Source organism: Vulpes lagopus, chromosome 14 (genome assembly GCF_018345385.1).
Source record: "Vulpes lagopus strain Blue_001 chromosome 14, ASM1834538v1, whole genome shotgun sequence".
Lineage (NCBI taxonomy): Eukaryota > Metazoa > Chordata > Mammalia > Carnivora > Canidae > Vulpes > Vulpes lagopus.
Window position 1 is genome coordinate 27,502,732 of NC_054837.1, and position 24,619 is coordinate 27,527,350.

The 24,619-nt window shown below is 42.2% G+C and overlaps 1 protein-coding gene across 8 annotated transcripts in view; it reads left to right on the forward strand.

The window, feature by feature from the left end:
- The first annotated feature begins 1,530 nt into the window (after positions 1-1,530).
- ATXN2 (ataxin 2) overlaps positions 1,531-24,619 on the forward strand; it is a 114,690-nt gene continuing 91,601 nt past the window's right edge. For 2 of the 8 annotated variants that reach the window (XM_041728846.1, XM_041728850.1), the window contains exon 1: positions 1,532-2,088. In XM_041728846.1, coding sequence (XP_041584780.1) covers positions 1,862-2,088 — 227 coding nt within the window. In that variant the 5' untranslated portion in view covers positions 1,532-1,861. Of the gene's footprint in view, positions 2,089-2,958; positions 2,978-3,645; positions 3,686-24,619 lie in introns of those variants that run through there. The other 6 variants (XM_041728848.1, XM_041728849.1, XM_041728851.1 and 3 more) reach the window with 5 other exon arrangements.

Below are 24,619 nucleotides of genomic sequence, written 5' to 3' on the forward strand. Positions count from 1 at the left end.
CTCCATGCTGGGAGCCTGACGTGGGACCCTATCCTGGACTCCAGGATCACGCCCTGGGGCAGAAGGCAGGCGCTAAACCGTGGAGCCACCCAGGGATCCCATCTTTTTCTTCTCATCCTTCTTTTTACCCCAGATAGGAAATAAAGCTAATTTCCTACTTTCCACGTATTTGCAGAATTATGATAATTTTTGCCTGGACTATCTAGGAGATTAATTTAAATTTGGCTACTGGAGACTTGTGGTTTAATCATTCTCCAAGTTTTCCTGTGTCTTTACCTCTATCTGACACTTTTGCTTAGACTGAAGGGAATTTTGGTGGTCCCCCCACCCCCATCATTTCCTTAAGTAGTTTTACTTAAAAAACTAAACCAAAAAACAAGAAAACTTCGATTCTTCGCTCAAAAAACAAAAAACCCCCAAATACAAAAAACCCCAAACAACCCTACTTGCTTCCTGTTTAATTGCAACACATTTAAAAAACGCACTACTGTGCTGCCTAGCAATCTAAGTTAAAGTAAAACTTCTGAAGGGGCCAAGGTCTGAAGTTCGCACATTCTTGTGAGGTCTGTTCCGTCTCCGCCAAGGGAGACCCCATTATACAGAGCTCTACCAATCACGTACATTTCCTTTTGAGTCTCATGAATGAGGAAAAAGAAGTTCAAGTGAGGGGAAAATGGGTTCAAATGAAGGTCAGATACCCAAGGTTTCTGGCTACTGTGTCGCTGGGGTGGAAAAAGTGGGGAAAAGGTAACCAGATGCAGGTGGCCCCAGGAGTTTGCTCAATTCCAACCAACCCTGTTAGTCTCGGCAGGGGAAAAAAAAAAAAAAAAACAACCCAAAAAGGATTGCCTTTAGACCCATCCACTGACGCGGCGAGGGCCTACTGTGTGCCAGGTGCGGGGGACACAAAGACAACTACGGGACGCTCGTGTTCTAGATGCTTCTTACGTAGCACGACCGTCTTCGCCCTGGAGGCACTCGCGGTCCACGTTGGAGGTGGCATCAGGTGGGGGTAAACACGGGCTCTCCCGGCAGTTAGAGGACGCCGAAGGATTACTGGGGGGCGGGAGAAAACGTTCCCCTCCCGTCCTCTAAACTAGGCCTGCCCTGAGGGCGAACACAGACACGCCCTCCCGAAGGGCAGACCCGCCTCGGCGAGGGCGGATCTGGGCAGGGCCGGCCGCCGGGCCCTCACCCGACCCCGGCGAACTCGGCCCAGCGCGGCGCCCGCTCCTCACGTGTCCCTCCCGGCCTCGGGGTCGTCTCACGTTCTGCTTCCGCCCGACCCTTCCGACTTCCGGTAAAGAGTCCCCGTGCCGCACCACCGCGCCCACCCGGCATCGCCACGCGGCGCCTCTTGCGTGGCAGACCCCCGATGCGCTCGGCGGCCGCAGCTCCTCGGGGCCCCGCGGCGGCCATCGAACCACGCCGCTTCGCCGCGGCCAGGTGGCCCGGGCGGCGCTCGCTCCCGCGGCCGGCGCGGCGGGGCGGGCGGGGCGGCGGCGGCGGCGGCGCGGCTCCGGGCCCGTATCCCTCCGCCGCCCCTCCCCCGCCCGGCCCCGGCCCCCCTCCCTCCGGGCAGCGCTCGCCTCCCTCCGCCTCAGACTGTTTTGGTAGCAACGGCAACGGCGGCGGCGCGTCCCTGCCCGGCTCCCGGAGGCTCCTCGGTTTCGGCGGGCCTCCCCGCCCTTTCGTCGTCCTCCTTCTCCCCCTCGCCGGCCCGGGCGCCCCCCCGGCCGCGCCATCCCGCGCCTCCCCGCTCGGCGCCCGCGCGTCCCCGCCGCGCTCCGGCGTCTCCTCGGCGCGCCCGGCTCCCGGCTGTCCCCGCCCGGCGTGCGGGTCGGTGTATGGGCCCCTCACCATGTCGCTGAAGCCTCAGCAACAGCAGCAGCAGCAGCCGCCGCAGCAGCCGCAGCCGCCGTCCGCGGCCGCCAGTGCTCGTAAGCCCGGCGGCAGCGGCGGCCTTCTCTCGTCGCCCGCCGCCGCGCCGCCGCCGTCCTCGGTCTCGTCCTCCTCGGCAGTGGCTTCCTCCTCGGCGGCGGCGGCGGCGGCGGCGAGCGCAGGCGGCGGGCGGCCCGGCCTGGGCAGGTGGGTGTCGCGCCCCAGCCCCCCTCCGCTCCGGGCCTGCACGAGCCCGGGCCTCGCGTCCCCTCCCCCGCGGCCCACTCGGTCGTCCCCGCCCCGCGGCCGGCCGGCTCGGTGGGGTGGGCTGGGGGCCCGCAGTGGGGGGGGGGACTCCCCACTCCCCTCCAGAGCCCGGGGACTTGGGGTGGGGGCGTGCTACGGGATCTCTCTGGGAATGTCAGGTCGTGTCCAGCCTCCTGCAACATCCCCACCCCCTCCCCCAAACGGTCAAGATGGAAGGACTGGGCAGCCTCCCCCTCTCCATTGGAGTGTTCGGGAGGGATTCACAGGTCTCACCGATTGTCAGCTCCCGTTCCTCCTGTAACCCCAACATGGAGGGGATGTTTGGGCAGCGCCCTCACCCCTCGTTTAAATATTAACCTGGAATGGTCTTTAGGTTTTGGTTCAGTCTCCCGAAACTTGCCAACTCCCCTTTTGGGGAATAACGAGGGAGGGGGAAAGTTAGGGCAGCGTCCCCCCTGTCCGTTAAAGGGGCAGCCGCCGGGCTCATCGGAATCCTTGGGGGTCCGTCCAGTGTCCGTAACCACCCGATTCCCCTGCCCTGGGGAGGATCGAAGGACGGGATTGAGGTGGCTCCCCATTTAAATGCGGCGGCGGCGGCGGCGGCGGGGGCTCCGGAACTCCTGGAATCGTCAGGCTCTGTGCAGTCTCCCGCAGCGTTCCGCCCTCCCCCACCTGAGGAAGGGGTGGGGAGTGCCCGGCCCCCTCCCGGCCTCCCTCCTTCCCCCGCAAGGCCTGCCCGCCGCGGGTGGTGGCCGAGCCGCATTGCTGTTCCGAGGCCGCGGAGGAGAAGGCGCCTCTGAATCGTGGTGGGCAAGGGCCGGACCCAGGCGTGCGTCAGAAGTCCAGGCCAGAGCGGGGACGCAGAGGGATGGTGGTGGCAAGGAGCGGGCACGCTGCGCATTTTCCCCGACCCCCGCCCCAGTTTTTAAAATTTCAAGGGGGGGGGGCGGGGATTGCAGAAGGGGACGTGGTGGGGTTCCTGAAGGCAGAGATGCAGGTGTTTGCGTCGTCTCCTTTCGCCCCATAAACCTAGGTTTCTGGTGGGGATTGGGGGCCCTGTGTTGTCTCAGCTAACCGAGTCTGATTCTGGAGGGTGTGTTTGTGCGGGAAGGCCTGTTGGGGGTGTGTGTTTGTGTGTGGGGGGGTGGTTGTCAGTTCGTATTTCACGAACTAAGAAAATGCTTAGTGTTCAAACGGGGCAGCAAATGTCAATAGACTCCGTTCCATTGTGGCCAGTGTCCTTAACTTGGGGAGTGCCGGCAGAGCTCACCAAGGGCACGCAAGTCCGTTTCTCCTGTGCCCCGAGCCCATCCGTGTTGCCTGCACTGCCTTGCCTCCCTTAGGCCTAGGCGGGGTTGGCAGAGTCAATGACGAGGGTCTTCCTGAAATAGACACCCTGGGCTTTAGAAGGTGGGATAAGGAGATTTTTCTATTTTTACTTTTTCATGCAGTGAGGTTTTTTTTTTTTTGAAAACAGGTTTTCAGCAGTCTATTTCCAAAGAATCTTCATTTGTGGCAAGAGAAGTTATCGGTCAAGGTAGATCAGAGCTGATTTTTAAGGAATTCTGCTGCTTTCAAAGGGGGAAGGGCGAACATTGTGGTGTTTTTTTTGTTTGTTTGTTTACTTCTACCCTACCTCCCCTCCACGGTTGCCCCTTCTCTGAACCACCCACAAATGTTAACCTTGCTCAACTAGTTCAGATAAACTGCTTATTTTCCCAGCTTTTTATATTTAGGATTCTGTAACTTCAGTATCCCTTTTTCAGTGCCATCCAGTGAAAAAAGGAAAGATTTTGTACATAATTTTTATAGAAAAGGATCCATGTTTTTTTCTTCTTAGGTATCAGAAATTTGGCAGATATATTCAACTTGTTCAAATAAAAATTAAAACTTGGGCTTTTAAGTTGCATTGGCTCTCCTTAGGCTTAAAAATTAGAGTAAAGAATTTGTTCCAGACTGGCTTGAGTGATCAAAAATACTTGGGATGTTTTAGGACCAAAGATCTTTTTCTGTTCTTTGAACATTTAACGTTAATTTAAATTTTTCCTTGCTTTAGGTTCTTTTCTTTGAGACATAAACTCTGGCCCTTATTCTTTTTGATAGCTATGTGAAGTTCTGTTTATTGGATTCGTATAACGTATACTTTTATTTTTCTGTAGATTTTTAATGTACCTGAGAATTCCTTTGGATTTTGAACCCCTGCTCCTGGGTTGTGAACTGGTTACAATTTCTAGAGCTTCCTGTCTCCTCACATATGTTGGTGTGCATCAGCAATTAAAATAAGTTTCTGGGGCCAAGGGTAAAGAAAAAATGCAGCATCGGTTTTGACGTGTTTAGAGTAGTAAAATATTCTTGAAAATCTAGAAATTCACCTGTCTTCTGTAACATTTCATCATGTTTGACTTTTTTTTTAAATAGCGGATTTTCATGGCTTTTAAAACCTTATTCTGCCTTAAATTATCACATATGTTTTAGAAGGTGGCTGTTTTCTCTATGAACAACATACCCATAATATTAAAGTCTGTTAATCCAATTTTTATTTTTGCCTTTTACCTTTTCTTTTTTATGTATATGTTATTTTGTGGTTATTTTTTCTTTTTCTTTTTTAGCATTGTATTACAATTTTTTTTTTTTTAGGTTTTTGGTTAACCATTCTTCTATTATTGGGGTTTAGGCTTACACATCTTTACTATTGTAGATAGTGGTGCAGTAAACATCTTTATACTAATAGTTTTTGGTTTTAGTCTAATTATTGCCTTAGAGAAAGTTCCCAGGAGTGGTTTTACTAGGTCAAAGGGCTTCAAGATTTTTATGCTCTTGCTAGCTGTGCCATATTACTCTTCAGAAGACTTGTATTAGTTTCCATTGCCAAGAAGGTGGCTCTTCTATAGAATGGTTCCTTTGTCAAACACTGTGGGGGATTTTCAAGGGAAAAGTTGTACTTACTGTCAAGTGAATACATTATTAAGTGCTTTTGTTAGCTACCTGATTATTTATACTTTGAATTTGATTTTGGTTTCTCTGAGGACTTAATGAAATAATATAAGGGAAGATGCTTTGAAAACAGTAACTGTTAACACTAATGAGGATACATGGTTTAACTATTGTGCTCATACTTTTACTAAGTAGAGTAATGAAAGTCCTGAGAAACTTGCTCTGAAGCTTGCTGTTATTAATCTCCCTCATTCATCTAAAAGTATTTTTTATTAGCCTGTGTTAGCCTGTGACCAAGTTATTTTTGTTAACTTTTATATAATTTCATGGCATTGTTGGGAATTATCACTGGTTAACCCATATCTCTTCCCCTACCACATTCCCTTCCCTATTTAAAGAAATAATGAGTCTACCCAATTCTTTTACCTATTGTTAATCCTAAATAATACATTAGAATTTTTTTGGATGCAGGATTTTTAAAAATTTTTCATTTATTTTTATTTTTTGAGAGAGAGAGAGAGAGAGAGAGCAAGAGAGTTTGATATGGGGCTCCATCCCAGGACCCTGGGATCATGTGCCCATCTGAAGGCAGATGCTTAACCAACTGAGCCACTCAGGCGCCCCTGGATGCAGCATTAAATGTGAATAAAAACTTCTTATTTTAGTCATTTTCAGCTTAGTACTTCTCTTCTTTCTCTTAAGGCATTCATTGCAACTTGGAAATTCTGTTGCAATTTAGTATAAGTTTCATTATGTTTTCACTTAAATGTGAGACATTCATTTCTTTAAGTATCTTCTAGAAAAGCCTAAAACATCGACATCATTGAACACATAAATTTATTGAAAATCTGCGTACAGGCAGTTATAAGGGCTTGGGACATACCAATAAATAAAACAAAGATAGCTGCTCTCCTGGTGTTTACATTCTAACATGATGAACTAGACAATAAGACCTTAAATTAGCAAACTATGTATAATATTAGGTAGGAGTTGTGGGATTAGAGGAGAGCAGATTAAGGGTATAATATGGGAATGTGGGGGAAGGGAGTGGGTTACAATTTTAAATGGGTTGGGGAGGCTTCTTTGAGGAGGTAACATTTGAGCAAAGTTTTGATGGTGAGATTGTTAGCCATTTGCTTTTTCTTTACACTAATGAGTCATACGGCCCCATTTGTAGTTTATAAGGTTTAAACTTGTATCATCTATTATTTTTTTATGTGGGTATTGATGATAACATTTGCAGTCGGACCAAAAAAGTTAATTGATGTTGAGGTCATCAGAAGTAAGCTGTAGATGACTATTAAAAGATACATTTTTTTTCTATTGAGCTTACATATTTTTACCTAATTGAATTAATTTTCATCCTAAGTACCTAGAGAAAATATGCTTCTCTTTTTTAAAGATTTTATTTATTCATGAGAGACACAGAGAGAGAGAGAAGCAGGGACACAGGCTGAGGGAGAAGCAGGCTCCATGTAGGGAGCCTGACGTGGGACTTGATCCCGTGTCTCCAGGATCACACCCTGGGCTGCAGGCGGCGCTAAACCACTGTGCCACTGGGACTGCCCAGAAAATACACTTCTTAAGATGGGGCAAAAACCTACATCGAATCTTTGTCAAAAAAAGTAATCCTGTAGTTGCTTAAGGATTTTGTATTTTGAGAAGTCAAAAACGTTCATGGTGTCAGTCATGGTCTTCCTTTTTTGGTGAAATGTATTTTCCGTGTCTAATTAGAGTTAAAATTTTACAAATTTTACACAGGGGAAGTTATATCATAGCTACTTAATAGCCATATGTTTCAACTTAAGGGAAGATCTGTTTTTTTCTTTTTCCCCCTGTGTAAGCTACAGCTGTGTTAGAAGTTACTTTCACCATGGCAAAGTGTGTTTCTATCCCTTGAAAAGGATTTTAAATTTTTAGAAGATTTTTTTCCTGGAATTGTAACTTTCTGTTTTGGATAGATAGTGATTGCATTTTGATATATAAAAAGTTGAGCCTGAACAAAATCCTGTTTTTGTAGCTATTTCAAATGATTGTGACAACTTCAGCTGCAATATAAATAGCTTATTAACAGGCCTACCTGTTACTGTTTGTTTTTAAGTGAAAGTACTTGTTTTTGCTTTTGAAGCACATCTGGGTCATCTATGACTGTTACCACACCACAATTTTAAGAGGTCAATACAGTGGTCTTTTTTTCATGTTGTAGCAAGAGTGTTACTAAAATAAAAGTAGGATGCTCTTTCCTCTTGAGGTCTTTTTGCCTGCTTAGATGTTAGACCTCAAAAATAGAGCTATTTTTATCAGGAAATTTACTCAACAGTGAATGTGAAGCTGGTATCAAGCCTTTGAAAGTTTGTAGCATCTAAATCTTCAATTTGTAATGTAGGCACTTTGAACGCATAACCTTTGTTAGCATTACCTATGATTGGAAGTAGGTTGAACTGTATCTTAATGTGTTTTTTGATATCCTCGAAGTATATTTTTCTACTCAAAAAGACTTTCTTCTACTTTTGAAGATAAATGTTCTACGTAGAATAGTAGTAGTCTCCATTGAGGTGGTTGCCAAACAAAGCAGATTTGCAATTTTGTAGGCAGTGGTGTCATAAACCACTTTTCTGTTATTTAAAACACCAATTAATTCAAGAGATTTTTATGTCTCATATATATAACATATATAAAATTTTGGGCGCTGTGACACGAAGATATGTATAGAACATGGTTGTGGATCTTCAGCGGATCTTAAGCAGCCTGTAGCATAATGGAGATGAGAGATGTACTTGAGCCGGTGTCCAGAACAAATTTATTTATTTTATTTTATTTTTAACCTTTCTTATTTTTGTGAGTATAATTGACAAATAATGTTACATTAGTTTGAGGTAAACAAGCTAGGGATTGGACAAGTTTATGCATTATACTACGTTTACCACAAGTATAGCTGTCATCATTATTAAAATATCTTGACTTTTCCTTATGCTCTGCTTTTTATTCCTGTGACTGATTTTATCTCTCTCTTTCCTTCACCCATTTTGCTCCCCACCTCTGCAACTACCACTTTTTTGTATTTATAGTTCTGATTATGCTTTATTTCATTTTTTTTAAAGATTTCATGTTAAGAATGGAATCATATGGTATTTGTCTTTCTTAGTCTGACTTATTTTCACTTAGTATAATACCCTCTACACCCATCCATGTTGACTCAACAGATTTATTCTTGAAATTAATAAACAGTCTTTGTACCGGTACTGCCTCATTTATATATGAAAATTCTCTTGTAATTTGAAAAACCCTAAGTCTTAAACACTCATTGTAGAAAAGAGTGCAGAGAATCAGAAAAACAAAACCCAGTCTCCTTTAAAATCATCCAAAGTCTTTCCTTTGAGATAATTATTGTTGGAAGTATGGAGCTCATCTTTTCAGACTTTTTGTGAACATATATAGAAGAAACAAAATGGAATCATAGAGTACATACTGTTTTGGCTTCAAAAGCATCCATTATCGGGATCCCTGGGTGGCGCAGCGGTTTAGCGCCTGCCTTTGGCCCAGGGCGCGATCCTGGAGACCCGGGGTCAAATCCCACGTCGGGCTCCCGGTGCATGGAGCCTGCTTCTCCCTCTGCCTGTGTCTCTGCCTCTCTCTCTCTCTCTCTCTCTCTCTCTCTCTCTCTGTGTGTGACTATCATAAATAAATACAAAAAAAAAAAAAAAGCATCCATTATCTTTTAAACTGTTTTCCCCCTAGGGGCACCTGGGTGGCTCAGTCAGTTGGGCTTCTGCCTTTGGCTTAGGTTTTGGGGGTGTGTGTGTGTGTCCTGGGATGGAGTGTGCATCTGGTTCCCTGCTCGGGAGGGAGTCTGCTTCTCCCTCTCTCTTTGCCTCTCCCCCTGGCTTGTGCTCTGTATCTTGCTCATTCTCTCTCCCAAATAAATGAATAAAATCGTTATAACCCCCCCCCCCCCCCCCCGTAAACTGTAGAAAGGGCAGGAAGAAATAACAGAAAATCTTATCTTAAAATTCAAGGGAAAAAACCTTAAGCTTTGAGAAGTTAGGGGACGTTCTGAAAGCAACTTATTTGTAGAATTTTATTCTTTAAATAAACACAGACATAGACATAAGCAAGGTTATGCTTTATTTTAGAGACTACAACCACCACAGACAGTCCTTGACCTTCAGGGAATCTTTTTGTAACCTTGAAGTTTGCCTCAATTAAGTAGGAGGTCTAGTTCTTTATCTTTTTGGAGAATGTATGTATATATATGGTATGAAATCTACTTAAATGTTAAGTCCTTGGTTTTATTATTTTTAATGGTTTAGTATTGTGATGAATCTGGGGTGTCTTATGAAAATTTGCCACAACTATTAACCATAGATTTTATTTGCTGAAAATTATTTGCAGTTGTTGTCATGTGAAAATTTGAAATTTCTTTTGATTTAAAAATATTCTAATGTAGGTTGCTCATATTGTGAACCTTGAAGTGGCTATAAAATAGCAATTTCATGCCATGATTAATAGCTAACTGCATTTTGGGAACTAGATAAAATGGCATTCTATAATGGCTTCTTTGTAAATCCCATCAGTTTGTGGTATGAAACTTGTCTGTGATGCAATTATAAATGAATGTGGCTTATTTTTATTAAGCATATAAGAACTTCAGAATGTTGTACTTGAAAGTATTGCTTTGAGAGGCTTTATTTAACAGTTTTGTCTGTGGTCAGATATTTTTGATTGCCACTTTATGTTCTTACTGCCTTTTATGAATCATTAAACAGTATTCTTAGTATTCCTGTAAATAGTCAAAATTAATCTAGATTATAGTTTTAGTTAAAAAAGAAGGAAAAGGCTATTTTTTAATTTTTTATTATTTATTTATTTATTTTTAAAGGCTAGTTTTGAACCAAATCCAGCATTTTTCTTTTGGGGCTCAAAAATCATTTTTTAAAAAAATATTTTATTTATTTATTCATGGGAGACACACAGAGAGAGGCAGAGACATAGGGAGAGGGAGAAGCAGGCTCCTTGTGGGGACTCAGCCCAGGATCACGACCTGAGCCATGCAGGTGCCCCCCCTGTGGTTACCTATTTTCATTCCTGAAACACACTTGGTAATTAGGTAGGGAAAAGACCTATGTTTTTTTACGCCGAAGCTTGTGCAGTTTACAGAAAGGAAGAGCTCTTCAAGGCCTTTTCAGAGTTTATTTGCTTTTATTTTACACATGATTTTATATAACTTGTTTTTTAAAAAAAAAATATTTTATTTGTTTATTCATGGGAGGGGGGGCAGAGACATAGGCAGAGGGAGAAGCAGGCTCCTTGCAGAGAGCCCAGTGTGGGACTTGATCCCAGGACTCCAGGATCACGCCCTGAGCCAAAGACAGGTACTCAACCACTGAGCCACCCAGGCGTCCCATAACTTGCATTTTATTTATAGATTGCCAGAAATAGAAAAGTAGAACTTTATTTTAATTAATTAAATTTATTTTTTTAAAGATTTGGTTAATTTATTTATTTGAGAGAAAGAGTGTGAGAGGAGGGAGAAGCTGAGCGAGAGGGACTAGCATACTCTCTGCTGAGTATGAAACCCAACACAGGGCTTGATCTTATGCCTGAGTTTATGACCTGAGCCGAAATCAAGAGTTAGATGCTTAACTGAGCCACCCAGATGCTCCAGAAAGGTAAAACTTTTAGAGGCAAACATTGACGGCAATGAGAAATAATAATGGTGTGACAGAAAGTTAAGAGAGTGGAGAATTGTCAAAAACAGACACAAGAACTCAAAAGTATACCATTTGACCCTAAGGTTATAGGGTATATACTCAAAAAAGTATATCATAAGACCCTAAGGACCTTAGAAGATCCGAGGCATTACTGTTTTATAGAATAATGCAGTTAGTTGATGTGCTCATAATAGTGACTCAACACAAAGGTAAATTGTTTTTCATATTTTTCAAACTGTAGGTCATGACTGCTTAATAAGTTGTAAAAATTACTTTGGTGGATCATGATGAGCATTTTTAGAAAAATGAAAAAGAATAAATACTAGAATGTATTGCATTGTTAGATGTAAAAATTGTAAAGAACTTTTTAAAAATTATTTATTTTTTAAAGATGTTATTTATTTAATCATGAGAGACACACAGAGAGAGGCAGAGACACAGGCAGAGGGAGAAGCAGGCTCCATGCAGGGAGCCCAATGCGGGACCGATCCCTAGACCCCAGGCTCACGCCCTGAGCCAAAGGTAGGCTGCTGAGCCACCCAGGCGTCTCACTTTTTTTTTTTTTTTTTAAGATTTTATTTATTTATTCATGAGAGACAGGGAGAGGCAGGCTCCCTATAAGGATCCCGATGTGGGACTAGAGCCTAACGCCGGGATTACGCCCTGAGCCTAAGGCAGACGTCTGCTCAACTGCTGAGCTACCCAGGTGTCCCAAGAACTGTTTTTGAGTTAACATATATATACTGTGTTGCCATATAAACTAATGTTTTGTTGTTGTAGTAAATGATTTAGACTAGGCACTGAAATGCAGTAAAAGGATTGGGGAAGGGTTTTGCACTTATGTCTCAGGTAGGGTTTCCAGATTTAGTTAAAAAAAATGTATATTGGATGCCCAGCAGAACTTGAATTTCTGATCAACTAGTTCTAAAGTATAAATATGTCCCAAATTGCATGGGACAAAATTAATCATTTATCTGAAATTCAAATGTAATGGGACATCCTTTTTTAAAAATCTGGTAACCCTAGTCTAGGCTAGAATCAGGGTGCATCCCTTGGTAACTAAAATTTAAGCTCTGTGAGAGCAGAAACTTGATTTTGTTCACTGCTATGTCCCGGTCTGTTGAAATAGTGATTGGCACTTAGAAAGTGATGAGCTGTTTGAATGATTTTGGCAGGTCACTCATTCTTATGCTCAGTTTCTTTATCTAATAAAGGGAGAAGGGATACAAGGGTGGCTCAGTCGGTTGAATGTTCGACTCTTAGTTTCAGCTCAGGTCATGATTTTGGGGTTCTGGGATTGGGCCCCCATGTGGGTCTGTGCTCAGCAGGGAGTCTGCTTGTAATTCTTTCTCCTTCTGCCCCTCTCCCAACACAAGTTCGCTTGTGCCTGTGCATGTGCTCTCTTGTACTCTTTCAAATAATTAAATGTTTTTTTTAAAAGAAAATAATATCTTCCTTAAAAAGTGAGGTGCTGAATTTTTATTACATTACATTCTTGGCACATAGTAAGCACTCAGTATTTTAGAAACCTAAGATTTGGAGTTGGGCAGTGGCTCTGGTGGAATTTTAGTTTTCATTTTTCTTTATAGGTGGAGAAACCAAGGCCACAGAGCTTATTTGTCAGAATTCTCCTATAGCTGTGTAGCTATCTTCAAAATCTTGTTCCTTTTTCTTTTTATTTATTTTTTTTAAATTTTTATTTATTTATGATAGTCACACAGAGAGAGAAAGAGAGAGGCAGAGACATAGGCAGAGGGAGAAGCAGGCTCCATGCACCGGGAGCCCGACGTGGGATTCGATCCCAGGTCTCCAGGATCACGCCCTGGGCCAAAGGCAGGCGCTAAACTGCTGCGCCACCCAGGGATCCCCCTTTTTCTTTTTAGTATAACATTTTAAAATTTTTCTTTAAAGTCCAGTTAGTTAACATACAATGTAATATTAGTTTCAGGTGTACAATATAGTGATACAATGTAACATTTCTTAAGATTTGTTTTTAAAATTTGTTGTTTATTCAAGTAATCTAGGAAAAGATTCACCTATCCAAAAAAAAAAAAAAATCATTTCTGAAGTGTTCCCACTTAGCAAAGGCTCTACTCTACTTTTGCTTTTTTGTTTTTTTGTCACATATGTTTCAAATGAAAAGGTCCCTTTAGTCCTTTTTTTTTTTTTTTTTTTTTTAATAAAAGATTTATTATTTACAGCAAGGAGGGGGAAGTGCAGAGGAGAAAAAGTTTCAAGCAGACTGTGTGTGGAGCTGGATGTGGGGCTTGATTGCATGACCCTGAGATCTGGACCTGAGCCAAAACCAAGAGGGTGCTCAACCGACTGTGTTACCCAGCCACCCCCCCCCCCCCGCCCCAACTTTAAAGATTTATTTGAGAGAGCATGCATATGAGAGGGGGAGAGGGAGAGAGAGAACCCAAGCAGACTCTGCTCAGAGCCTGGCTGCCTGGCCCGATGTGGGGCTTGATCCAAGGACCCCAAGATCATGATCTAAGCTGAAACCAAGCGTTGGATGCTTAACTGAGTCACATAGGTGCCTCTCTTTAGTTCTTTTAAATGAAGTTTCTCTGTAGTGTTTCTGCCAGTGTTTCTTCTGTGACTGTCCACTTCTAACACTAATCCTGTGTGGCAAGTAGTTTTCACCGTATATGCCAATTCTGATTGATTGGAGTGTTATGTAGAGGATTCTGAGATTTCATTGGGCCTTAGGGAAGAAATGTGGTTAGAGAAGGAGTTGGGGTGAGTCTTTTTTTTTTTTTTTTAAAGATTTTATTTATTTATTCATGACAGACACACAGGGAGAGAGAGAGGCAGAGACACAGGCAGAGGGAGAAGCAGGCTCCATGCAGGGAGCCCAATGTGGGACTAGATCCTGGGTCTCCAGGATCCGGCCCTGGGCTGAAGGTGGCGCTAAACCGCTGAGCCACCCGGGCTGCCCGGGGTGAGTCTTTATACAATGGGCACCAGAGGTTATCTGCTGATGGTAGCTTAGCAAGCATCCCAGTTTCCATGTCCAGATACTTCTTCATACTCCATAGCCATTGGAATCTCCCCCAAACATTTTTCTTTTTCTCTTTCTTTCTTTCTTCCTTTCTTTTCTTTTCTTTTCTTTCTTTTCTTTCTTGATTTTATTTATTTACTTATGACAGACACACACAGAGAGAGGCAGAGACATAGGCAGAGGGAGAAAAAGGCCCCATGCAGGGAGCCTGACGTGGGACTTGATCACGGGACTCCAGGATCATGCCCCGGGCTGAAGGTGGTGCTAAACCACTAGGCCACCGGGCTGCCCCCAAACATTTTACATTATGTCCCCTTTCTACTTAGAGAAACTTTTAGTGGCTCTCCTTACTAGTAGAATCAAATCCAGACTATTTGGCCTGAGAGTAAAGTCCCTCTGCAGACTGTGTACACTGTATTTATTCTCTAGCATAAATCAAATTATGCCAGTGTAGTCCTCTCATCCTCTTTAATGGCTTAGCCCAGATCTTCTCTTGCAGTATCTCACCTTATTTATTTTGGGAAAATGTGGTTTCTCGTCTGTGCTGCTGTCGCTTTTGACAGGTATCATTCCTGTGGTATTGAATGCATACTGCCTTGTATTATAAGTGCAGCCACTCCTCCTCTTACAAGCTTTCTCCTTAGAATGAACTTAGGAGCAAAGCTACTTGCCAGAATGAAAAAAGTGGGTTAACTCTACCAATAGATGGCTTTGTTGTTTATGATCATTTCATAGTCAACCATCCCTGTTGTTTGTAAATTCTCTGTTTAAACTTAGTTTATTTATTTTTTTTTAATTTTTAAAATTTATTTATTTATTATAGTCAGAGAAAGAGAGAGAGAGAGAGAGGCAGAGGGCAGAGACACAGGCAGAGGGAGAAGCAGGCTCCATGCACCGGGAGCCTGACGTGGGATTTGATCCCGGGTCTCCAGGATCGCGCCCTGGGCCAAAGGCAGGCGCCAAACCGCTGTGCCACCCAGGGATCCCAGTTTATTTTTTTTTTAAGCTGTCATTCTCAAGTGCAGCAGTAGTATTGACAGTGCAAGCCAGAAGAAAACATTTATTTGTGGTAGAAATGAGGGATTGGGACACCTGGTTGGCTCTGTCAGCAGAGCGTGTGACTCTTGATGTTGGGGTTGTGAGTTCAAGCCCCACATTGGGTGTAGGGATTACTTAATTACACTTAAAGAAATGAGAGAGTAAACATTAGAGTAGTAGGAAAAAGATGGCTGTGATCAAAATGAATTATTCTGAAAGAGAATGAAAAGTACCATGTTTAGTCAGTAATAATCAGCCAAAGATAAGAGAATTAATGAATGAAATGGAAAAACTTGGAAGTTCAAAGCTAACAGTGGTAATTTGGAAGAAGGCTAAGGTAATTAAAGGTTCAGCTGCTGCTGAAACTTGTGTCAGGACTCAAACATAGTGCCCAGGTTCACTGTCATTGAGTACAGGGTCTCAGGTGGCTCCCATGACACTGGAGAAGGTTTTTCAGAGAAGGTTGTCTTTTCGAAAGGATACCCAGTAAAATGTTCATATACTGGATCTGATGCTCAGAACCTCTTCCTGTCTAAACATGTGGATAATTCACAAGAGACTTTTAAAAAATGTATTGCTCAGTGTACTGTGATTTAGCTCAGTTTGCTAGTTATTCCTTATAGTGGTAGATTGTATCTTAGATATATTAAAATATGATTTACGTAAAGTTTTTTTTATTGTATAGCTCTTTGTAAAAAAAAAAAACTGATTTTTTTTTGAGATGTATTTAATTGAGAGAGAGAGAGAGCATGAGCAGGGGGAGGAAGAAGAAGAGGGCCAGGACAGCAGACTCCCTGCTGAGTGGGAAGCCTGATTGGGGGTTGGGGGTGGGGCCTCAATCTCAGGACCCTGGGACCATGACCTGAACCAAAGTCAGATGCTTAATCAACTGAGCCACCCAGGCAGCCCTAGTGTATAGCTCTTGAATTTTCACAGACATAAAGTTTCCTTTTGCCTCTTACCAATCCTCTTCCTCTAACCCTGGCAATTACTGATCTTTTTCCTGTCATCATAGTTTTCGTCTTTTTTAGAATGTCATATAAATGGACTCATATGCTGCCTTTTGTGATTGGCTTTTCTCATATAGCATTATACGTTGAGATTCATTTGTGTTACTGCATGTTATAGTAGTTTCTTCTCCATAGTTCATCAAGTTGACGGACTTGAAGTTGTTGGACAGTTAGTTGTTTGCAGTTTCTGGCTATTATGAATAAAGCTGCTATGAATATTTGTGTACAGATTTTGTGTGGTCATGATGATTTCATTTCTCTTGGTTAAGTACATAGATACGGGATTGTTAAGTTGTATGACAAGTGTTCATTCAGTTTTAAAAGTAATTGCCAAGCTGTTAAAGTCCCGTCTTATTTTGTATTCCCCCTCAACTGTGTATGAGATTTATTAATTGCTCTAATTCCTTGGCAACAATTGCTATGTTAATCTTTAATTTCAGCCATTCTAGTAGTATTTCATTATTTGAATTTACATTTCCTTAAGGCCTGGTGATACTGAACTTCTCTTCACATGCTTGTTTGCCATTTATGTATCATCTTTGGTGAAAAGAAACTATTTGGGCTCTGACTTGCTTGGAACTAGAAGAGCTTCTGTATTTTCATTGCCTTCTAGGTTTAGAGCATCTTAAGGACAGGGACAAATGCCTTGTACAACTTAGCATACTTGATAAGTGGTAAAAAATTTTTTTTTTAAGATTTATTTATTCATGAGAGACAGAGAGAGAGAGAGGCAGAGACCTAGGCAGAGGGAGAAGCAGGCTCCATGCAGGAAGCTGGATTCGGGACTTGATCCTGGGACTCTGGGATCATGCCCTGAGCCAAACGCAGATTCTCAGCTGCTAAGCCACTCAGGTGTCCCAGTGATAAATTCTTTATTGACTATATGAGCCTAGGTTTCATTGTTAGGCCGATGAGTTTACTCTGTCAAGGAAAAACTGTCATCTCAAAAAGGAACATGGTGTTTATTTTATAGGCATACCATAGTTAAATTTTTTTCTAAAGATTTTATTTATTTGATAGAGATAGAGAATAAGTAGGGGGAGAAGGAGGCTCCCGGCTGAGCAGGGAACCTGATGCGGGACTTGATCCCAGGACCCCAAGATCATGACCTGAACTGAAGGCAGATGTCCAACTGGCTGAGCCACCCAGGTGCCCTAGTTAAACTATTCTTTTGAATATCTCCTGTTTGCCAGGCCCTGGGGATACTATAGTAATCAAGCCAGGTGAGGTCTCTCCCTTCCAGGAGCTCACCTCCTCGTTGGGGAGACAAAGTAGCAAGTTCAGACCACCTCCTTGTGATATGTTTGAGTTGCTAATCCTAGATTCTTGTAAGGTATTGGAAAGAAATCTTTTATTTTTAATTTTTTTTTAAAGATTTATGAGAGATACACACAGAGAGGCAGAGACATAAGCAGAAACATAGGCAGAGAGAGAAGCAGGCTCCATGCAGGGAGCCCGACATGGGACTCGATCCCCAGGCCCCCCAGGATCACTCCCTGGGCTGAAGGCAGACGCTCAACCGCTAAGCCACCCAGGCTTCCCAGAAAGAAATCTTTTAGATAAGGGAAAGAAAACATGTTGCTTTCATCAGAAGATAGGATCTCTTAGGAGTAGTGTAGTATTTTTTTTTTTTTTAGTGGTCTAGTATTTTTAATTTTTAATTAATTTATTTTAAAGATTGTATTCTGTTTTTTAAGATATTTGTATTTGTTTATTCATGAGACTCGAGAGAGAGAGGCAGAGACCTAGGCAGAGGGACAAGCAGGCTCCTCGCAGGGAGCCTAATGTTGGACTCAACCCCTGGACTGGGATCATGCCTTGAGGTGAAAGCAGACGAACAACCACCGCTCAACCACTGAGCCACCCAGATGTCCCTTATTTATTCTTGAGAGACACGGAGAGGCAGAGACATAGGCAGAGGAGGAAGTAGGCTCCCTGTGGGAGCCTGGTGCAGGACTCAATCCCAGGACCCCAGGATCACGACCTGAGCCGAAGGCAGATAGATGCTCAACCCCTGAGCCACCCAGATGCCCCTTTAATTTTTTTTTAATATTTCATTTATTTATTTGAGATCATGAGTGGGGGGAGAGGGAGAGGGAGAGAGAAGCCGGCTCCCTGCTGAGCAGGGACCCTGACATGGTAGGTCTATCCCAGGACCCCAGGGTCATGACCGAGCCGAAGGCAATGTTTAACCAACTGAACGACCCAGGCACCCTTAGTATTTTTAAAAATTAGGTAAGCTGTGTGCCCAAAGTGGGGCTTGAACTCATAACCCTGAGTCCAGGCTATACTGACTGAGCCAGCCAGGGGCTCTGAGTGGTCTATTACATTTCTAATGGCTTACTCCTAATGCTTCAGGGGCAGCCACTGGGCTAGTCACAGAAATCAGTAGGTTTGAGAATCCTTGTGGTTTAAGTTTATGAAAGCTGAGTTATAATTGACAGGAAGAGGGAAGAGTTACTGAGTGGAACTCACCTTGAGCTTGCTTTTCTGCAAGGGCATATACATGTAATATAAATATATGTATGTATACATACTTTTTTTTCTTATTTATCAATTTTTTTTTTAAGATTTTATTTATTCATGAGAGAAAGAGAGAGAGGGAGGGAGAGAGGCAGAGGGAGAAGCAGGCTGCATGCAGGGAGCCTGACATGGGACTCGATCAGGGGTCCCCAGGATCACTCCCTGGGCTGAAGGTGGCACTAAACCCCTGAGCCCCCCGGGCTGCCCCGATTATCACACAGTCTTATTAGATAATGTTGACCTGTCCTATTTTTACCTTTGAGGAAGCTAAGGTCCAGAGAAGCTAAGTACCTGTTTGAATTTACTCAGCTAGAAAGTGGCAGAAATGGACTGACTTACCATCGTTTTATTTAGGATCTCTGAAAAGGTATGCAAATGAGAACAGAAGAAAACTAGGGATGGATTTAAGGAATGTTATAATTAGTTTATTTTAATTGACCAGGAATTTGAGCCGTTAGCTTCATGGGGGGAAAGAATGTACTTCAGAGGCTCCCTAGGATGAAAAAGAGAGAAGAAAATGAGGAATTTGCATTTATGACAGAATTTAGTTATTCATAGTCTGTAAATGCTATAGGAAGTCTGCATATTTTTAACCCAATCTAAAAGGTTAGGGAATAAATAAAAACTTCTATTTATAAACCTTTTTTTCCTATATAAAACATGTTAGGAAAAAACTAGGATTTCTGAGTCAAGTGATAGTAGCCATTTTCCTGTAAAAAGCTTAGGTATCTGTGATGTGAAAGCAATTTATGGGTAACTTTCTATTTATATAATTACAGCTAGTTACCATTTATCGTGTGCCTGTCAGGTTTCAGGAACTGTTCCAAGTGCATTACTTACATATCCTTTAATTCTTATAACAGCCCAGCCTGTCAAGTGGTAGTGCCATATCCATTTTACAGATGAGGAAGTGGTTCAGGGAAATTAAGGAACTTGTCCAAGGTCAGAGAACTAGGAAGTGATGAAGCTGAGATTCTAACCCTGTGAGACTTCAAAGCTTTCGCTTTTAATAACTGTGTTCCACTGCTTCCAGTATAGCTCTATGACAAAACTTGATAAAAATCAATTGAAACAATTCAGTCATTATTGTTAGCCATAAAGTAGCTTCAGTTATCCATGCCTTAGTCCCAGCAGTTCTGGTTATAAATGAGTCTGGATTCAAAAGTTTATGGTTTTTATTTTAAAACTTGGAAACAGTGTTATAAATGTTGGTTTTCTGCCTGCCTATTTTAATCAGTTGTAACCTATAATTAATTGGAACTAAGTATTATATATCATGGGTTGAGAAATTGTTTTGGCTTGAACTAAGAACCCAAATACCACTTATGATGTTTGTTTCTTTTTTTTTTTTTTTATAAAGATTTTATTTATTTATTCATTCATGAGAGACACACAGAGAGAGGCAGACACACAGGAAGAGGGAGGAGAAGGAGGCTCCATGCAGGGAGCCTGATGCGGGATTCCATTCCAGGGACCACGCCCTGAGCCAAAGTCAGAGGCTCAACTGCTGAACCACCAGGCATCCCCACTTACGATGTTTCTTTTCTTTCTTTCCTTTTTTTTTTTTTTTTAAAGATTTTATTTATTTATTCATGAGACACACACATACACACACACACACACACACACACACAGGGAGAAGCAGGCTCCATGCAGGGAGCCCAATGTGGGACTCGATCCCAGGACCCCGGGATCACAGAGCGGAAGGCAGACACTCAACCATTGAACCACCCAGGTACCCCTCTACTCTCCGTCTTAGTCCTTAGAGGCTGCATAGCCCTGGGGCTAGGACACACCGAAGAAGACTTAAGTAGCACAAGTTAGTCTTCCAGAGAGAAAGGATAAATAGTTGAGGAAATGATTGCTGCCCTTTGTGACTTGAGGGAAATTAGTGCTGCAGTTACATGTTTGGGCCATACAATTATTTTAGGCGCTCATACATTCTATTCTTAATTACCGCAACACATTAATTTTGCCCATCAGTTTAACCCAGCCTACCTTTTGCTATTAGACATAAACTCTACTTTTGTTCAGAAATCACTGTGTTCCTAACCCCAAAGTCCTCTTCACCTTCAAGGCTTTCCATGATCTAACCTAGGGGTTAGGGTTAGCAAACTTTTTTTTATAATTTTTTTTTTTTTAAGATTTTATTTATTCACAAGAGACACAGAGAGAGGAAGAGACATAGGCAGAAGCAAGCTCCATGCAGGGAGCCTGATGTGGGATTCGATCCTGGATCCCAGGATCATGCCCTGAGCGAAAGGCAGACACTCAACCTCTGAGCCACTCAGGCATCCCAGCAAACTTTTTTTTAATAAAGAACCAGATGATTTAGGCTTTGCATGCCACATACAGTCTTTTTGCATATATTTGCATGCCACATACAGTCTTTTTGCAGAACAAATAAAAAATTGTTCTTAGCTCTGGGCCATATAAATACAGGGCATTTGCTGACCCATTATAAACCCCATTTTATCTTTTTGGTCCTGTTTTCCATTCACTCCTCAAAACAGTACGGCCTCCTTTATCACCTCTGCAGGTACCAAGCTCAGTCTTCATTCCCTGTCTGCTCTTCCATCATTTTTCTGCTTTTCCACATCCTCATTCTTAGATCCTCTAAGATCTAGCTTAAGTCTTCCATTGAAACAAATTCTCACTTATTTTTCTTTTTAATAACTCCTGTAGACCTTAGCTTGTCCCATATGTTAGTTTTCTTTTTCAAAGATTTTATTTATTTATTTATTCATGAGACACACACACACACACAGAGAGAGAAAGAGAGAGAGAAGAGAGAGAGAGAGAGAGAGAGAGAGAGAGAGAGAGAAAGAAAGGCAGAGACACAGGCAGAGGGAGATGCAGGCTCCATGCAGGGAGCCCGATGTGGGGCTGGATCCCGGGTCTCCAGGATCAGGCCCTGGGCTGAAGCGGCGCTAAACTGCTGAGCCACCTGTGCTGCCCTGTTAGTTCTCTTAATTGAGAATATATTCCATGTTTTTCTATAGTAGCTTGCTATGAAATACAAGAATAAAGATTGACGTTTTCCCTCAAACTATTTTATAGAAAATGCCTAAAATTACCTTTTCTTTTTACAGATCAGTGTTCCTTCTATTTGGCATCCTGTTCCCTTCCCACAAATCTGAATTTTTAAATCGGGAGCTTGCGTTTCAGATCATCATGACTCATCCTCTTTACGTTATGTAGGAGCAGGCACTTTAAATGACTTGTCCAAAGTCATACAACTTAGCACCTTAGTTCCTTTGTGACAAGGCAGGTTATTTCATTTGTGGTTGAGTTTCTTCCTCTGTGAAAAGGGGATGATGAGTATTAAATGAATTGGGCATGTAAAGTGCTTAAATCAATGCCTGGCATGTAGTTAAGTGCTCAGTAATTTACAGGTGCTATTAGCATTTTTGTAAATTGGTAGAAACTACATGAGCAAGGCTGAAAAGTGCTTGTTGGTAGGATCAATGTATGCAGTTTTAGCATTTTGTTGAGCTTATATGCATACTGTTCATTAATTCAGCCAAAGTTTGTTTGTTTTTATTTTATTTTATTTTATTTTATTTTATTTTATTTTTTTTTTTAAAGATTTTATTTATTTATTCTTGAGAGATAGAAGGAGAGACAGAGCCAGAGACACAGGCAGAGACAGAGACACAGGCAGAGGGAGAAGCAGGCTCCATGCACCGGGAGCCCGACAAGGGACTCGATCCTGGGTCTCCAGGATCGGGCCCTGGGCCAAAGGCAGGCGCCAAACCGCTGCGCCACCCAGGGATCCCTATTTTTTTTTTTTTTTAAATTTATGATAGTCACACAGAGAGAGAGAAAGGCAGAGACACAGGCAGAGGGAGAAGCAGGCTCCATGCACCGGAAGCCCAATGTGGGATTCGATCCCGGGTCTCCAGGATCGCACCCTGGGCCAAAGGCAGGCGCTAAACCGCTGCGCCATCCAGGGATCCCTCAGCCAAAGTTTGATGTGAGATTGGGACAGTTAAAAAAGATGAACAACTGTTGAATCACTATATTGTACACCTGAAACTAACTATGTTAACTTACTGTAGTCAAAATTAAAAAAAGATGAATGAAACATCTCTGCTTCCAGGTTACTCAGTGTAGTAGGGAAGACAAGTATGCAGATAGTATAAACTGGTAGCCCTGAGGAGGGGTTTGGGTGGGTGGTGAAGAAAAAAAAAACTTGAAAAAAAGCAGGAAGATTGGGGTGAATATTGAGGAATGATGATCAGTTTTCAATGAGGCCATGGAAGAGAAGAGAAAGTTCCAGGCAAGGAAGTTTATGCGAAAGCAGAAGATGCTGTCAACATGGTATGTGTAGAAAGATGTGGTTCACAGTGTGGTGGAAGAAATGGAGGGAGAGACACTGAAAGCAGGGAGACAGATTTGGAAGTTCTTATAGTTAGAGAAGGAATGAAGTGAGTTTGAGAAATACTAATGAGAATTTTTTTAACAGAAAATTTCAACCTATGTAAAAATAGAACAGTTTAATGAGTCCTGTGTAGCTGTCACTCAGCTTTAGCAATTATCAGTAAATGGTTCATCTTTTTTTCACCTGTACTCCCCTCTTCTTCTGAAGGGGATAAAAGTTGTTTTGAGGCCCCAGGAAAGATTAATGACCAGTGGTTAAAAACATTGAGACAGAGACTTGAGTTTACTATATGGAAGCACTTCTGGTGCATTAGAATGGAGAATGCTTTGGAAGGTTGCTGAAGAAGCTCAAGGAGAGGACTAGAACTGTACTATCCTATATGGTGGCTACTATTTGTATATGGCTATTTAAATTTACAATTAAGTTAATTAAAATAAAAATTCAGTCCCCAGTCTCACTAGCCATATTTCAGGCCATCACATGTGCCTAGTGGCTACCATATTGGGTAGCATAGATACAGAAAACTTTTTTTAAAGGTTTTATTTGTTTGAGAGAGAGCAAGTATGAGTGGGGAGCAGAGGGAGGAGAAGCAGACTCCTCGTTGAGCAGGGAGCCTGACCACGGCTCAGTTCTAGGACCCTTCATGATCTGAGCTGAAGGCAGATAGATGCCCAACAGATTGAGCCATCCAGGTGCCCACAGAACTTTTTTTTTTTTTTTTTAAATCATTATAGAAAGTTCTATCATCCAGATAGCACTGGACTTGAGTCCGAAAATTCCTTATATATTTTTTAAAGATTTATTTATTTATTCATGAGAGAAACAGACTGAGAGACCAGAGACACAGGCAGAATGAGAAGCAGACTCCTCGCAGGGAGCCTAGTGTGGGACTTGATGCTGGATCCCAGGATCATGACCTGAGCCGAAGACAGGCGCCCAACCGCTGAGCCACCCTGGTGTCCTTAAAAATTACTTTTTATCTGAGTTCTCTGGGGCTTTTGGTGTGTCTAGGTTGTATCTAATTGTGCATGGCTTCATATTATGGTCAAGCCCCTTACCTATCCCTTCCACTAAGTAAAACTTTATTTGAAGAGATTTTTTTTTTTTTTTTTTACAGCTTGAGTTTGTGCTGTAATAGGAAAATAATTGTATTAAGCTAATAATTATTAAGCATTTATTTAATGTGCAAGGCATTGTTCTTGAGCCAGGCTATCTATATGAATATTATTTTTCTCTTTGAGAAAGTATTATTTTTATCACCATTTTTATAGATGTTGAGATTGAGACTCAAAGAGCTGAAGTCTTGAAGCTAAGGTCACAGAGCTGGAAGTGATAGAGTCAGTATTTGAATCTCAGCAGGTTGCAGAGAAATTAAATTAATTCTTACGGAGATGGTAGTTGTTTTGAAACATTGATTCTGGAATATTGTATGATTGGTTGAATCTAACAGTTGTTTTGTGTGAATTTAGAGTTGCCAGTCCACCTTAGTTTGCTAAAAAGAAAAGAAAACCCTACCTTTACTCATCTTTGCAGTGAGGAAATAGTTATTCAATAAGTACTAGTTATAGAATTTCCCTTTCTAATAAAAAAACTGAAATGGGAAGAACAAAATGACTCACCTAAGTGAGTTAACTATAAGAGCTGGGATTCGATTTCTGGTTTTTAGTTGTCCTTTCTCTTGACAACTGGAGTTTTTCTGTACTATAAAAAGAAATTAAATTAGTTGATACTTGTCATAATTCACATAAACTGTACTGTACACTTAATTTATTCAACAATTTCGAATATTTACTGTGCACCAGGCTCTGCTAAGCTGTGGGAACACAGTGGTGAAGGAGACAGCAGTGTTTGCCCTCAGGGAGTTTAT